Raw genomic sequence first — 16657 nt, forward strand, 5'->3', positions numbered from 1 at the left:
TCTCCAGGGGAACGGATCTCTTCCGTCCAGAGTGGACCTGAATTCTGGGGCAATCCCAGGCCTCACCTGGCGTCTGGCATCCACCCCCTTTGAACGCCCCTTGCCCTGGAAACCCCACTGGGTGTTGCCGTGAGCCAGCTGTGATTAGACAGCCAGTCCTCCCCCCTCCCCGAAGGGGCCAACGTCAGCGCCAGGAGGTTCTCGCCGTCTCAGGGGGCTCCCGAGCCCTCGGGGGATTTCGGTCGACCATTTGAGCAGGTTCCCCGGCACGCTTGGCCGCTCTCCTCCGTTGAGTCAGAAAACCGGCGGCCAGGTTTCTCGTCAAAACTATCTTGGGCCAGATGGAACCACTTCCGTGCCTGCAAACAAGTCGCTTCCCGCCCCACAGAGCCAAGCAAGGGGTCCTCGCCCCTTAATGCTTGGCAAAAGAGGGAGAAACACTCAAGGCTCAAGGCCAGGGGTAGTCAAACGGCGGCCCTCCAGATGTCCGTGGACTACAATCCCCATGAGCCCCTGGCAGGGGCTCATAGGAATTGTAGTCCACGGACATCTGGAGGGCCGCCGTTTGACTACCCCTGCTCAAGGCAGAACAGAAAGCCCCTGTGGGTTCAGCTTCACATCCCCGGCACACCTGTCTGCTCAGGGGCCGTCGCTTGAGGGGACCTCCATCTCGCAGAATGATCCGGAAGGCCTGCAGGGGCCCGTGGAAGCCGAAACAGAGAGAGGGGCTTGGCTAGGCCACGATGGGGTTCCTGTCCCCGGAGGCCGATTCCCCTGGAGGAAAGGGCTGCTTTGGGGGGGGGGGTCTCTTCCGACTCCGGAAATCTGCCCTCCTCAGGCTCCTTCTGCCCCCGAATCTCCAGGGGTTTCCCAATCTGGAGGTGGCAACCGCCCCTCCTCCCCGAGGGACGTCCCTTTAACAAGCTCAGGGGAGGTGTGAGTTGTGAGGCTGAGCCCTGCATCCTGCTCCAGGGTTACCAACCCCCAGGGGGCAACCTGGAGACCTGCTTCTTTGATCCTCCCCGAGCCGTCCAGAGGTTACCCACAAGGGTCTGTGTCCGCAGGCACCATCCCTAGGCTGCCCGCAGTGGGGAAGGGGCTCAGGCAGGTGGGGCCAAAGAGATCCTGCCAAATTTCAGGCAACCACAGTGGGTGAGGCAGGAGGCCTAAGAAGGAGGACACAGCAGGACCAGCCATCAGCTGGGAGGCGGGAAGGAGCTCTATGGGATACAATGCAGCCGTTTTCCTGGAGGGGGTTGTAGTCCTAGGACTACAGCCTGGCCATCTAGTCAAGGCAGGATCAGCTTAAAGCATCCAAGATAAGGATCTGTCCAGCTGCTGCTTGAAGACCTCCAGTGAGGGGGAGCTCCCTACATAGAATCCTAGAGCGGGAAGGGGCCACGCAGGCCATCTTGTCCAGCCCCCTGCTCAATGCAGCCTCCAGCATCCAAGATAAGGATCTGTCCAGCCACAGCTTGAAGACCGCCAGTGAGGGGGAGCTCTCCACCTCTTTAGGCAGCCCATTCCACGGCTGAACTACTCTGACTATGAAATCCCCCCCCCAATATCTAGTTGCTACCGTTCTACGCATAGTTTGAACCCATTACTGCGTGTCCTCTCCTCTGCTGCCAACAAGAACTGCTCCATGTCCTCCTCCAAGGGACAACCTTTCAGATCCTTCAAGAGAGCCATCCTGTCCCCTCTCAACCTCCTCTTCTCCAGGCTGAACGTTCCCAAGTCCCTCAGCCTGTCCTCACAGGGCTTGCTCCCCAGCCCCACCTTCTTTACAGCCGCATCACCCTGTCTGCTCATATTTAGCTTACAGTCCACAAGTACCCCCAGATCTGGAGATCACTTCTGGGGGACCTCCAGGCTCTGCCAGGAGTCTGGCAACCATGCCATCAGTGAATATCAACAGGAGGGCATGTTCGAGACGTCCCGATGGCAGAGACCCCCCTCTGCTAGAATTCCCCCACGTGGCGTCCAAAAGCAAGGCTCGGACAACCCGTATTTACAAATCTAAACAATGGCGTTTCTTCTCCCCCTACCCCACCCCACCCCCAAATTAAGTTCTACGGGGGAGTAACATGGAATTCCTGTATCCCCTAGAGGCAGCTCAAGAAAGGAGCTCCCTCCGGGGTCATTTCAGTAACTTGTTTGTGAGATTCATTTGCAAAGAAAGGATGCCGGGGGGGAAAACCCCAGGAAACGCCGGCTGAGGGCCTTAATCAAATTGCGCGCTAAGAATAAACTGCACAAACGAGGGACGCCGCACTCAAACCTCAAAGGGGAATGGAGGACAGCAGGACAGGCGGTGGAAGGAGCTGAGCGGAGGCCGGGAGAGGACCCCGTAAGTAGCCCCCCATCTCTGATTTATCCTAAGGTGGCCCGGGCCTGGGTGGGAATCCTCCGCCGGATCCCCAAGCCAGATGGCCAAGGCTGTGCACCGCCCCGGAGGGGGTTTGCATCTCTGATAGCTGCAGGGCTTGAAGGAGTTCCGCCGGGCAGGGAGCCGGGTCACAGGAAAAGGGGGCTGGAGTTCTCGTAGCGCCGTCATGGCGAACCGGATCTCATCCCAGGATAGCCTTGGGTCGGATGCGGGGAGAGCTTCCCGCTAGGCAGACGACGGAAATGGCGTGGTGTCGGATTGGAATCGGGGGGAACCCGGGTTCGAATCCCCATTCGGGCGCTGGGTGACCTTGGGCCAGCCACACCTGTTTCCAACCGACCTCACAGGGTTGTTGTGCGCATACAACGGAGAAGAGAACCATTTAAGCCATGTTGGGTCCCATGTGTGATGAAGAAGGGGAGGGAAGCAGAAGAGTCAAAGGGCTCCCAACAGGTGGGAGACCCAGGGGAAACTCAAATGCAACCCAGAAAAGTACAGAAGTGGCTCAGGACAGAGGGAAAACGGCAAGCTCTGGTTTCGCTAAACCTGCTAACCCCTGTAGGGGTTCAGAAACTCCAAATCCCGGAGCTGGGGGCGTCGGGGCGTCAGACCTTTCAATTCAGCCATTTCACACGAATTTTGCAGCATCACTTTCCTTCGATTGTAAGTCTACCTCAATGCGGCACTGCCGCACGGATGAGGAGACTTCCGAGACGTGGCCGATTCCTGCCGTCTTTCCGTCCCGAAAAATCCGATCAGGGACAATTCAAGAGTCAGAACAACCGGGGTAATCTTTGGGGGAAAATAACATTGTGATCTAAGAGGGGTGAAGTCCTGGCACCAGGATCACGGAGTAGAGCTTTCGGCCACGGAAGGGGACGACCGTGGCGTCCCGACCGGCCTTGCAATGTTGCAAGGGATCATGGGACTGCACGCTGGATCAGAATTCGGGACGGATCTCAGAGCACAGGAGCTGGAAAGGAACTTCCTTGGGCAGTTAACGCTTTATTAACTTGGGTTTGCGAAGGAGATCTCACAGTCCACGTGGCATTGCGTGTCTTCACAGTATCTGCACACCATGCTGGCATTAAGAGATTCGTTTTTCACGGGCGCATTTGCTCCATCACTATGGTGGAAAACGCACTGCTAGGCCGTTCATGTCCTTCAAAAGTTTGGTTGTACAAAAGAGGCGCCCGGAAACCCGGGTCGTGTCCATTCAAAACTTGGCCAGGCTAGCAAAACAGGATTACCTCCCAGATCCTGCCTTTTTAGGGTCCTTTCAAATTGTTCTTTCCGTACATTCATAGTTCCAAGGATGCAATGCGCCAGAGATGCGCTTGTGAAAGTGCAGGAAATATGGTCAGCGTGGAGCGGTGACTTCAAATGTCAGATTACAATTTTGGGAGAGCTGAGTTCTAATCCCCGCTCAACTGTGAAAGCTGGTGAAGCAACCTTAGGTCTTCGGTGAGCCTGGCCCATGAGGTTTAGAGGCCAGGGGGGAGCAAACAGTGGCACTCTAGATGTCCGTGGGCTACAATTCCCACGAGCCCCAGCCAGGGCCTCCTGGGAATTGTAGTCCATGGACATCTGGAGAGCCACCCCTGTTATAGACAGAGAAGTCTGGCTTCCTTTCCCCTGTTTAAAGCACGACTTTACATCCTGAAAAGGCTCTCTCAGGGATAACTATTCCCCGGTCCTACAGATGAGCAGAATCACAACTGATGTATGGATTACGTGCATTACTTATTTATTCACTGCTCAGTTATTTGAAACATTCGTTCCTCTTCTCCTGGAGAAAATAGCTGATCAATCCTCAATCCAGCCTCAAGACTCTTGGCGTTTTCAAACCGAGCTCTCCTCTCCCGAAATCTGCTCCTGCGCCCCCTTCAGTCGCGTCAACCCCCAAAACGGCCACGTCGGGCGCTCCCCGGGAAAGAGCACGACGCTCTGCAAGCTTTGGTTTCGGCCAGAGCTAATTTAGAAAGCCTTGCGAGAGCTTTCGGTTCAAAAGTGCATGAGGAGCTGGCCGGGCAGCCAGCTGTGGTAGATTCAAGGTGACAGCCCCCTCCCGGAAACCCAAAAAGCTGCCCTCCAGTGACAGATCCCCCCCCCCCCCAATCTTTCAGGCTCACTGATTTGGAATGCTCTTCTGCTCCAAACAACACAAGTTATGCAAGCTTAGCAGAGCTCTGACTTCTGCACATGGCTCAAAGTCACCTTGACCCGTAGCCTCCTTTCATAGAATCACAGAATCCTAGAGTTGGAAGGGACCATAGAGGCCATCCAGTCCAACCCCCTGCTGAACGCAGGATCAGCCCTCAGCATCCTAAAGCATCCAAGAAAAGTGTGCATCCAACCTTTGCTTGAAGACTTCCAGTGAGGGGGAGCTCACCACCTCCTTAGGCAGCCTATTCCACTGCTGAACTACTCTGACTGTGAAAATTTTTTTCCTGATCTCTAGCCTATATCGTTGTACTTGAAGTTTAAACCCATTACTGCGTGTCCTCTCCTCTGCAGCCAGCAGAAACAGCATCCTGCCCTCCTCCAAGTGACAACCTTTCAAATACTTAAAGATGGCTATCATGTCCCCTCTCAGCCTCCTTTTCTCCAGGCTGAGAGAGCCCTGTGACAGCAGTACTATCATGGCTGCGACTAGCCCAAGGCCACCCAGTTGGCTGCTGGTGGTGGAGCGGGGCATCAAACCCGGCTCGCCAGTTTAGAAGCTGCCGCTCTAAACCCCGGCTCCAAGCTGGCTAGTTCTTATCTTCAGAGCCTTTGATAACCATCGTCGGAGCCAGCAAAGACTAGAATCCTAGGAAATTAATTACTTTTTTATTAGGCATCCTCAGCGTTGTAACAACGACTGCACACAACCAAATCATTCAAGCACAGCTCAAGGTCTCTTGGAAACAGAACAGAGGTTCTTTTTCCATTACCTGCAAGACTTACAAAGCCACGTCGGTCCTTTTTTCCTGTTTGGGTCTTCCGGGAGGAGCCTGCAGTTTCAAGCGCTCTCCGTTTCCCCCGAAGAAAATGGCCGTTTCCCCCGAAGAAAATGGCCCCAAGCCTCCGGGGATTTCACAGGCTGGAGTTGGCTACTCTACGTTTTACCCTTCCCTTCCAACCAACCGGCCCCCTCAAAATGGTTCTGTCCCCACCAGCGACTGCACAGTTGCTCAGATATGGCCTCCAGCACGTCACCGGGGTGGTCTGGAACGTTTTACTTCCCAAAGAAGCATTCTAACTTTTCCGATTGGTCCATAGAATTGCTTAAGTTTTCGGTGCGTAGCTTTTACGGCTCGTCCCTTAGCCTGGCTTTTAGTTTTACATTTTAATAGGTGATTCGTCTCATTGCTATTATGTCTCGTTTTGCTTTCCTAAAATAGTCAATGGTATTTAATGCTCCTCTTAAATATAGGCTTTTATGGTTTTAAAAGTTCTAAAGTTTTACAGCTGAAGCACTTCTAGCCGTTTCTTACGCATTACCTTCCTTTTTTTACTGCCATTGTTTATTAGTGCGTCTGAAACGTTGGTCTAAATCAGGGGTAGTCAACCTGTGGTCCTCCAGATGTCCATGGACTACAATTCCCATGAAAATTCTGGCAGGGGCTCATGGGAATTGTAGTCCATGGACATCTGGAGGACCACAGGTTGACTACCCCTGGTCTAAATGACTGTAAATAAAGATTGATTTGACTGATTGACCAGGGTGGTCTGAAGTCACGTGAGATATTTGGACTCCAGGGACACCTTGACAACCAGCAGGTTTTCATCCAAGTTGTTGGCTTTCGCACCCACGGCTCACTTAGTCAGCGAAATGAAAATAACCACATATGTCAGGAGAAAGCTGGCCGTGGATTACTACAGAGATATACTGTTTTTGTGGGAATAACAAACAGGGCACCTTCATTATGCTGTGTGCTCACCCATGACTGACTTTCCCCTGATGTATGCGGCCCGGTTGTTTCCACGTCGCCGTCTGAAGACGTGAGTCACGCACATGAAACGCGTCCAACTTGAATAAAGCCTTGTTGGTCTTCAAAGATGCCTCTGCCGCCTTGTTTCCAGCTCTGGTTCTCTGCATCCTGAGGGGCTTGGGATCCTGCACTGGGCACGGGGTGGGACTAGATGGCCTCCATGGCCCCTTCCATCTCTAGGATTCGGTGAGATGTTGACGGACCGCGTTGAGACCTTCTTGGGAGGCCTGTTTCGTGCAGCCCTGCCTAGGGCGAATTGTAGACTGAAGAGTTGGGGTCTTCTCTGCCCTGGCACCGTCCCTGACCTCTCTTGCTGCAGCTGCTTGCCAGCTTGGCAGAACTTTGAGCGAAGATATTCCTTGCTGCGTAAACTTTTGCTACCCTGACAATGAATCGGACACATTTTTAGACCCTAGTGGGTTCACTGGACTTGGGAGGGTGCAACTTTGCTTAGGATCTGTAACTTTCCCCTCTTTTGCGTATGCCAGGAGGGAGACAGAAATGGCCTTCCAGTTTCTTTTCATGCTGGCTGTTCTATTCTCCGCTTTCTGCTCTCCTGTTGAAGACCGCTCGATCGCCCAGATTTTCACATGAAGTCTATTTTGAGCGGGCAAAGAATCCTATCTCCTCCCCTCAACCCAGGGCCACCAAGAACTGCCTGGACAAAATGTCTCCCTGAATTCACAGGTCTCCCGGTTCCTTCTGCCGGGATCACTTCCGCGAGTTCTCCTCCTGTTCTGTTTCCGCAGGCCTCGCTTGGCCAGTACCCGTGACGTCCACAGACCATGTCCGCCTGCCTGAAGGTAGAATACTGGGATGGCCTCTTGCAGAAATGCGTTCCTTGTGTGCTGGTCTGCCACACGTCCAAGTTCCGGAGCTGCACTGAAATCTGTAGTGAGTATCCCCAAAGGAAGAGATCTGGTGGTTTGAGGATGGAAGGACAAAAAAAAGCTTCATTGTCACCTTATCCCATTGGTTAGAACCCTCTGAACATGATCGCCAAGCTTGCTTGGGAGGGTGGTGGGCTCACAGCCCCTTTAAAGCACAGCTGGGGCATTCGGTTGGGCAAAGGTGGACAAAACTGACAGAACGGGTCCTCAGTGGCTTCCTTGTGAGGTGGTGGGTTTTTAAGCAGAGGATTGTGTCCCGGTGTGGCTCTTGTGGTCCTTTCTTGCATGCCCGGAGAAATGCCCATTGCCCCTTTGGGATCAGGAGGCGAATTTCCTCCAGGCCAGACTGGCCAGGGATTCTGTTATTTTTGGGGGGGCGGGGAAGGCATCACCTGGGCATGGAATCGGGGTCACTGTGGGTGGGCAGGTAGCTGTGGATTCCCTGCATTCTGCAGGGGGTTGGACTAGATGACCCTGGAGGTCCCTTCCAACGTCATGGTTCTGTGATGCTATGAAAACAAGGGCTGGAAATGCAGATTTCCAGACTGCACAACTGGAGGCTACACCTTCCAACTTGGGGGGGGGGGGGGGCGGTAGGAACAGGGACTGAAGAATGCAGCGGTTCCCATGGCAATGCAATAACCCGCGGGCAGGGTCTGCACAAACACGCTCAAAGGCTCGTCATCGGAATGCCTCTTGTACCCTTTTCGCCTAACCCCGTTTTGCCTCCCCAGGGTCGATGGAGTGCAGCAGGCGGGCGGGCTTCTACTACGACAAGCTCATCCAGAGGTGCGTCAACTGCACCACCGTCTGTGGGCAGCATCCGTGGGAGTGCCAGCGTTTCTGCGGAAGTAAGAGACCCGGGGTGTTACGGGTGGGCGCGCCTCTCGCGGGGAAAGCAGGGCTCAAACATGGCCTGTAGGCTTCAGAGTACGTGCAGCAGCAACCTTCTGGGCCTTGTGGATTCACCGTAGCTTATTTCCGCCCGACTGGGGCTGGGCCGTGACGTGTGCACAGGGACGGCTGTGAGGAAATCGGGCAGCGAGGCAGGGGAGGGAGGCAGGGCTGCCAGCCTCCAGGTGGCACCAGGAGACCAGTTAGCCTGGAGCAAACGGCTGCTTTGAAGATGAAGAGTTGGGTTTTTATCCCGGGATTTTAACTACCGGACGGAGTCTCCAAGCAGCTGGCAATCGCCTTGCCTTCCTCTCCCCGGAAAGAGGCAGAGAGCACTGCTAGTAAAGTTCTCCTACAGGAAGGGAAATAAAAATATTTCGGCCGCTCTTGTAAAGCCAAGATAGTTGCACTGGTTTTATATGGAGTTCCTGCACGGCTGGCTACATTCGACAGCACGTTGGAAATCTTCCTTCTTTACAAGGCTGAAGAATGCACCAACCTGCGTTGCAAAACTCTGTAAAATGCTGGAAAACTCTCCAAAGTAGAGCCTGGCTGAATACCCTTTAACACTAGGTGAAAATGCGTGTTCATGCACCACCGAACTATAACCTGGTAGGTGACCCCTGTTTTTTGCAAGCTGCAAATAAGAGGGTATCAGAGAAACTGCAGCGCGTTGGGCTGGATATCCAACTGGAAGAACAATCATGAGGCAACTAATGCAGAGAACGGGGGACATAGATGGACAGATGCTGGGTTCAACACGCAACAGCATCTGCTCCCATCAATACTGGGGAACCCTCCCCGTCTATAGATCTTTTCCTACATATTCGGGAATCATAGAATCATAGAATATTAGAAGATGGCCCTCTAAGAAGGGCCCTTCTTATAGAACGGCTAAATATCCTCCCCTCCAATGTATCCAAAATGCCATCTTTTGGATGCTCCTTTTGCTGAAAGGAGGTGTGTTCATGGACGCAGCGTTCCTGACACCTCCATTTTATAGCCGGGGAATCGCATAAAGTGGATTCCCTCAGCTAAAAAGTGCAAGCTAGAGGAGAGCAACCAGCAAGCCATAAGCTAAGGAAATGTATGGAGGCGAAGTAGAGCTATCTCCACTTCCAATGTCATGCCCTCACAGTTTTTTAAGCAAACTGTCTGGAGCAACGAATAGGCGTTCAATCATGCAGGCAAAGCAAAAAAAAAAAATTCCCAACAGTTTAAACACAAAACATGCCTCTCTAACGTTGCCCTCTCCAATCAGGAATGAGATTTTTAAAAATATTACAAACTCATAATTCCACAAGGGTTGGCATTATAAAAAGCACTATGCATGTATGATTAGATGCATAAGCATTTCAATTGAGAAGTTTTACTTTAAAAATTAGCTGGACCACAGGTCCTTTAAAGCATTGAGAAAGGGGATTGGCTGCCTGGCTTGATTGACAGGCGGAAGAGAATCGCGTGTAAAGCCCGTTGCTCTCTTCCACCATTTGAAGAAGACATGAGGAGTGTAAGGAGTGCAAAAAGCGGCAGATGAAAGCGAGAGAGCCAGAAGGTGAGGAATTGCCAGAGGCGCGATAATTCTTAGCACTAGGAAATTTCGCTGGCGTAATGCTATTTTTTAAAATGTGCGGAATTGCCCTAAAATTTACTAGTGTAGATGAGAACCAAACAATGCATAGAAAAGGATCTGGATATGATCTGAGAAGTGGTCAAGGTAATATCCACAATACTAATAGTAAATCATTCATATCTGAATCCCATGTTGGGTAAATAACACATTTCTGTGTATCCCTTCATAGAATGACTGCCTCATAATCCAGCACCTACTGCTTTATACATGACGGATGGATTGTATATGCATATATTATTTTACTGTATTATTCCACTGTTTTATCATTTATTATTTTTTGATTGCATTTAAACACCGCCCTCCCCTAAGGCTCAGGGCGGTTAACATGGAACAAAAACAAGAATAGTACAATAAACTCAGTGACTGTATAGAATGAAAGGCCAATAAAGGTACTCTGAATTCTGTATTCCTCTCGACAGAACCCACACCCTGGGAGGTAAGAGAGGCTGAGAGAGCCCCTCCCCTTCCCACCCCCTCCAGGCCCATCACTGGCCATTTGGGGACAGGAGAGGGTGAGTCAACCTAAGCCGACCCACATATAAACCAAGGGATTTAATTTTCCCACAAAATCTGGGCAAACTTATTGACTCGTATATAAACTGAGGGTGGGAAATGTCCCATCATCACAGGCTCTCCCATCCAGCCTTCCCCCAACAAATACAGAAAAGTCAAGAGGATGAATAGCTGCTGGTTTTTGTACCCCGCTTTTCAAAAGCCAAAATAATAGTTTGGAAGAAAGGATTAAGAAGAGGAAGAAGTGGAGGCAAAAGGGGGGAAAAAGACCAGAGTCCCTCAGTTAAACTGTAAAGGTGCTGAAAAACTAGGTTTATACACAAGTATATAGGGTATGTGTTTAACAAATTTAATAAATATAAGCTGATTCTGTGAAGGCTCAAGGGGGTGGCAGGTGACAGTGGATGAGCGAGAGGGTTGTGAGTGTCCTGCATTGTGCAGAGGGTTGGACTAGATGACCCAGGAGGTCCCTTCCAAATCAGTGATTCTAGAATTCTCTCTCTCTCTCTCTGCAAACCCTTCCAGGTGCCTCTGCGACCTTACCTGCCCCGGCTGCTCAGGTGTGGAAGGTGGACAGCGTGTACGACCAGAGGCTGGTGGTGTACCCGGTGCTGGGGCTCTGTCTCTGCACTCTGCTCTTTTCTTTGCTCCTGACCTGGATTTACTTTCGGAAGCGGGGGGAAGAGGTGACCTGCCGCACCGGCCCCGTCGCTTGTCACAGGAAGGGCGACGGACCCAAAGGTAAAGGTGCGCGACGGAATCGGCGCGAGGGCTAGATTCGGAGGCGGAAAGATCGCTCCTGCTCCAGGTGCCCTTCTGTAAACCTAGAAACATCGGGAAAGGCGTTTGTGTACATGAAGCTGCTTTGTGCTCAATCCGACTCTCGGTCCAACAAGGTCAAGCAGGAGATATTTTCTCCCCAGATGGGTGATAGGTGGCTCTCCAGATATTCATGGACTACAATTCCCATGAGCCCCTGCCAGCAGGGGCTCATGGGAATTGTAGTCCATGAATATCTGGAGAGCCACCTTCTAGCCAGCCCTTGGACTGGGTTTTATGCAGAGGTCTTTCACGTCACCTACTGTCATAATCTGTTAGCCGGAGATGCCGGGGATTGAACCTTGGACCTTCTGCCTGCCAGATAGATGCTCTACCACCGCGCCACGTCCCATTCCCTACTCACTTGTCTTGGAAGTGCAGCTAGCCCACAATAGCTACGGTAAAAAGCATTTCCCCTTCTCGCCCTCCAAGGAACGGAGGGCCCCTCCCCCTCTTCCGTTTAACGTTCACAACGACCCTCCAAGGCAGGTTACGCTGAGCAAGAACATGCCAGCCCAGGATCAACCAGTCAGCTTCAAAGGAAAAGGGGTGGGGAGATTTGAACTCGGTTCTCTTCAGCTATACCACTGCACCACAAACCTTCTCAGCTCTTCTGCCCCGAGGCGTCTGAGCTAATATCTGCAGTCACAGGGACTAGAAACTTGGAATGTGAAAGGCATTCCCCCCCCCCAACAAGAACTGAAGAGGATCTGAGACAGGGGCTTCCACTGCGTCATGCATGCCTCCCAACTGTTTGCGGAGCTGGGCTTCTGTTTTTAAACCCGGCCAAACCTGTCTGGCCAGCAGGAGCTCCCAGAGGCGTGCCCTTGCGCTCAAGGGCAGCCCAGATGTCTCGCGCCGCTTTCCTGTTCTCCAGTCGATTTAATATTAAGAATTTAAGGCTCGAGGCGGGGTCGCGGCACGGCGCAGCACAAACAATTTTAGAATTCTACAATCTCTTAAGATGCGCGGGCATTCGATTTAAAATGGCGTTTAAAAGTTTCCCTTAAATTGCAAAAAAAAGAGAAAAGAAACCATGCCGTGATGGATGATACATCCTTACCGTAAAAGAGAGGAGGTGGTCTATATGAGGGAATCTATTACTTGGGCAGAAATTAACTGGATGGATTTAGGTGAGGGGTTTGGAGACCAAGACATATGAGGAAAGGCTGGGGGAGCTTGGTCTGTTTAGCCTGCAAAGGAGACAACTGAGAGGGGATCTGATAACCATCTTCAAGTATTTAAAAGGCTGCCATATGGAGGATGGAGCAGAGTTGTTCTCTCTTGCCCCAGAGGGATGGACCAGAACAAATGGGATGAAATTAATTCAAAAGTAATTCCGTCTAAACACCAGGAAGAAGTTCCTGATAGTTAGAGAGGTTCCTCAGTGGAACAGGCTTCCTTGGAAGGTGGTGGGTTCTCCATCTTTGGAGATTTTTAAGCAGAGGCTGGAGAGCCATCTGACGGCTGATTCTGGGAAGGTTCAAGGGGGTGGCAGGTGACAGTGGAGGAGCGAGAGGGTTGTGAGTGTCCTGCATAGTGCTGGGGGTTGGACTAGATGACCCAGGAGGTCCCTTCCAACTCTATGATTCTATGGTTCTATGATTCTAGGTAGGGAGGCCAGCTAGGATTTGGATCTCAGGCCTCAACTCTAGGCTAGGGGTGGCCAAACTGGGGCTCTCCAGATGTCCATGGACTACAATTCCCATGAGCCCCATTTTGGCCACCCCTGACATAAGCCAAGTGGAGCACCCCCTCACGGGGCTGACCACCCAACCGCGCAGCCAGCTTTCAAACGCTGCCGAACTCTTGCTCGATAAAAGAGGCTGAGGAGCAGGGACGCGACGTTTCAGGCTATAAGGCTACAATTCGCAGAGTCCCCAGGGACCGGGCAGCCATCTTCTAACAGACGTGGGGCTTCTCTTCCAGAGTGCCTGGTGGAAGCCGGAAGTGTGGGGAGCGGATCCTGCGGCAGCCGGACCCCGGAGCCCGTCGAGACCTGCGGCTTCTGCTTCCCTGAACAAAGCCCTGCCGTGCAGGAGTCCACGGCCAGCCACAGAACTTACCAGCTTGGAGCCGGGGACGATGCGGCTGTTGTGGCCGGGACGTCCTGCCCAGGGATCGTGGGAACAGTGCCTACCCACGAGGACGGCCGCTTCCAGATTATATGCTCTCCCTCGCAGGAGAAGATGCAGGCGTCTTGAGGGGGACGAGAAGGGTCCACCGGTGGGAGAGCTTCTCCTCTGATCCTCAAACCACGCTCCCAAGAAAGCTGCTCAGCTCTCTCGGAACTCTGCCCAGAGGTTTCTCCGCCTGCGCCTTGCTTCGAGCAGCAGATTGCACGAGGGGTCAGCAGCCAGTGGCCAAAAGAAGTGATCTCTGAACAGCAGGGCCCAACGGGGGAATGGCCAACGGCCAAAGGCCCCCTTCGACCCTCGCAAAAAGAGCTGCAGGGTTCACAGCCCCGTCTCTCTGACTGCAGAAACAAGAAGGCCCTCCCGTTCTCTTTCACAAAAGACACAGAAGCGGAAAACTGGACGGCAGCAGAGAAAAGTAGCATTTCTCCCCCGTATTCGATTTCTTCTCGCTTTTTTTTGCACCCACTTATCGATTTGTTTCCCAGAAACAAACAAACACACACACACACACACCCAGGCAAGTCACAATTCTAGGAACAGCCACAATCCGGGGAGGGGGAACCAAACGGTTTCTTCTCCCTCTCAAAGAAATCCGTAGACGGCGAAGATTTTACAAATCCTTAAGGTTATTCCCGGACGCACCAGATTGGAAATATGAAAACGCCCCCTGACGATATATGCAAATATCTAACCAGTAGCACGTGAAATAAAAGAGCTGCTTTCTGCAAGACAAATCGTATTCACGTCTTCACACGTTTAACGCCAAAGGACACAGAGACAGCCCCCCCCCTGCAAGCTTAGATATTTTGATTCGGTCGAATCCTGTGTCCAGGAGAGGCCTACAAATCAAGGAAGAGGGGTCATTGCTTTCTCCCTCCCGCCTGCCCCTCTGCAGCTGATATTCGGGAAATCCGCCAACTCTGAGCACAAAGTTCTCATGGCCAAGATCCCTCGTCCTTTCCCCTTTTTAAGGTCAATGCATTTCATGCAGGCTCTTAACAAGCCCCACTGATTTTTCTCTGTTGGGGGGGGGCAACTTATCAGTGGCGCAATTAGAGATAACACGGTGTCATAAGGAACCGGATTTGATCCCCCACTCTTCCTCCGCATGCAGCCAGCTGGATGACCTTGGGCCAGTCCTAGTTCTCTCAGAGCTCTCCTGGCTTCACCGACCTCACAGGGTGTCTGTTGTGGGGAGAGGAAGGGAAGGCAACTGGAAGCCGCTTTGAGACTCCTTCGGGTAGGGAAAAGCGGCATATAAGAACCAACTCTTCTTCTTCTTCTCCAGTAATCTCAGGGCTCCCTAAGCCTCCCCTCCCTCACAGGGTATCTGTTGTGGGGAGAGGAAAGGGAAGGCAAGTAGAAGCCACTTTGAGACTCCTTCGGGTAGGGAAAAGTGGCTTATAAGAACCAACTCTTCTTCTTCTTCAGTAATCTCAGCGCTCTCTCAGCCTCACCCACCAAACAGGGTGTCTGTTGTGGGGAGAGGAAGGGAAAGCAAATGTGAGCCGCTTTGAGATTCCTCCTTCTTCATGATGACACGAAGCCATAGCCTTCCATCCCGAGCCAACCAATTGCCACCCAGAACGCCCAAATCAAAACTCTGATCCACGTTCTCTGCGATTTCAACCAACTGCTCAGGATACATCTCAAGGGGAGGGAGGGAGCCAAGGGATCAGCGACTGCATCTTCCGGAGACGACATCGAAGGGCTGTCCCAGCCAGCTTCTGAAATTTAGTAACGTCAGAATAGTGTTGGTGCTGGTGGTCCCATCTGGAGCTTGTGGTAGATTTTACAGGTTGCCGTGGGTATGGAGCCTGTGTGGGGTACCCATTGTGCCCACTGGGGTGGCATCATGAATCAAAACAAGCCCCGTGGATTTCACTGGGACAGCCACGGATCTGCTGGATGTGGACCCGGTCTTGCAACGGGGAGGGCCCCTGGGAAGCACCTCAAAAAGTCGTCCAATGAATGTGGGGACCTTGATGTCCTTCTTGATGCCTCTTCAGATGAGAAAACGAGTCGACATCGAGCCCCAATGGGGAATTATGGCGCTGGGGGGGGCTTTAGATTTGACGATGGTCCGTGTCGATGCTTGGCTCAAAGGGAGACCAATCATTCGGATCAGGAGGGGGAGATCTGAGGGCCCTGAGCGGGCGAGCTACGATTCCGTGGTGAGGGAGATGGTCGATGCGGCATTAGCTAACTTCCACAACAGCAGGACTAGCCAGGGTCGCTTTCAAGACAAGGATGAGCGACAGAAGAGGAGAGGGCTGAAATCATCTATCACCATGGCAGCTCCCCATCTGGCGAGCCAAGTTTTATTCCCCGCTCCTCCATTTGCAGTGAACTGGGCGGCAATGGGCTTGTCACAGTTCTGATAATGCTGCTTTCACAGAGCAATAACATCAGGGCACTCTCAGCCTCACCTACCTCACAGGGGAGAGGTTGTGGGGAGGAGAAGGGAAGGCAATTGTAAGCTGCTTGGAGACTCCGGGTATTGAAAAGAGGGGTACAAAAGCTTTCTTTCTTTCTTTCTTTCTTTCTTTCTTTCTTTCTTTCTTTCTTTCTTTCTTTCTTTCTTTCTTTCTTTCTTTCTTTCTTTCTTTCTTTCTTTCTTTCTTTCTTTCTTTCTTTCTTTCTTTCTTTCTTTCTTTCTTTCTTTCTTTCTTTCTTTCTTTCTTTCCTTCCTTCCTTCCTTCCTTCCTTCCTTCCTTCCTTCCTTCCTTCCTTCCTTCCTTCCTTCCTTCCTTCCTTCCTTCCTTCCTTCCTTCCTTCCTTCCTTCCTTCCTTCCTTCCTTCCTTCCTTCCTTCCTTCCTTCCTTCCTTCCTTCCTTCCTTCCTTCCTTCCTTCCATAACTGGGCCCCAATTCAGAGCTTTCAGGGAAGAATTAGGCATTTCAATCTGTATCAGGAGACTGCAGAGTGAGTCTCCCCCATAGCTCCCAACCTTCCCCCAACCTCTTCAGAGTAAGAATGAGAGAGAGAGGTTGGTGCTCCTCCTTTCTCCAGTACTCTCAAAGTAAGATTCACTGTACTAAGGACAGGTCCACGCTCCCCACTGATGACTATTCTTGTGGCTGCATCCTGCCCACAACGCCAAAAAACAAAACAGGTAAAGGTGATGATGTGTCAAACGCACCACGGCCCTTGCTTGGTACGCAAGTCCTAAATGGGAGTGAAAAACCAAAATCCTTCCCTCCCTTGGCCCGGAATATGACCCCAAACCATTAGTTAGATGAGCTCGTTGACAGCAATCCAGGGAACCCTGGTAAGTCATAAAAGGCGTCTGCACGATCCATTAGCGCAAGTGATCTACCAGCACACCAATATCTATCACCTTCCCATCGATATCTGCATGCCACCCTCTCCTCCCACCCAGGCTGAATACATGGCCCTGTACG

General features: G+C 52.0%; 1 protein-coding gene and 1 long non-coding RNA gene across 3 annotated transcripts in view; one reads left to right on the forward strand and one right to left on the reverse strand.

The window, feature by feature from the left end:
- The window catches only part of LOC143827312 (uncharacterized), a 38946-nt gene that overhangs the window by 19188 nt on the left and 3101 nt on the right, over positions 1 to 16657 (reverse strand). The gene's annotated exons all lie outside the window — the stretch shown is intronic.
- TNFRSF13B (TNF receptor superfamily member 13B) lies at positions 2242 to 13979 on the forward strand. The gene is made up of 5 exons (XM_077316775.1): positions 2242 to 2350; positions 7116 to 7260; positions 7991 to 8107; positions 10822 to 11037; positions 13045 to 13979. The coding sequence occupies exons 2-5, from the start codon at positions 7152 to 7154 to the stop codon at positions 13317 to 13319; spliced, it is 717 nt and encodes a 238-aa protein (XP_077172890.1). The 5' UTR covers positions 2242 to 2350; positions 7116 to 7151; the 3' UTR covers positions 13320 to 13979.

Source organism: Paroedura picta, chromosome 17 (assembly GCF_049243985.1).
Source record: "Paroedura picta isolate Pp20150507F chromosome 17, Ppicta_v3.0, whole genome shotgun sequence".
In the NCBI taxonomy this organism is placed as follows: domain Eukaryota; kingdom Metazoa; phylum Chordata; class Lepidosauria; order Squamata; family Gekkonidae; genus Paroedura; species Paroedura picta.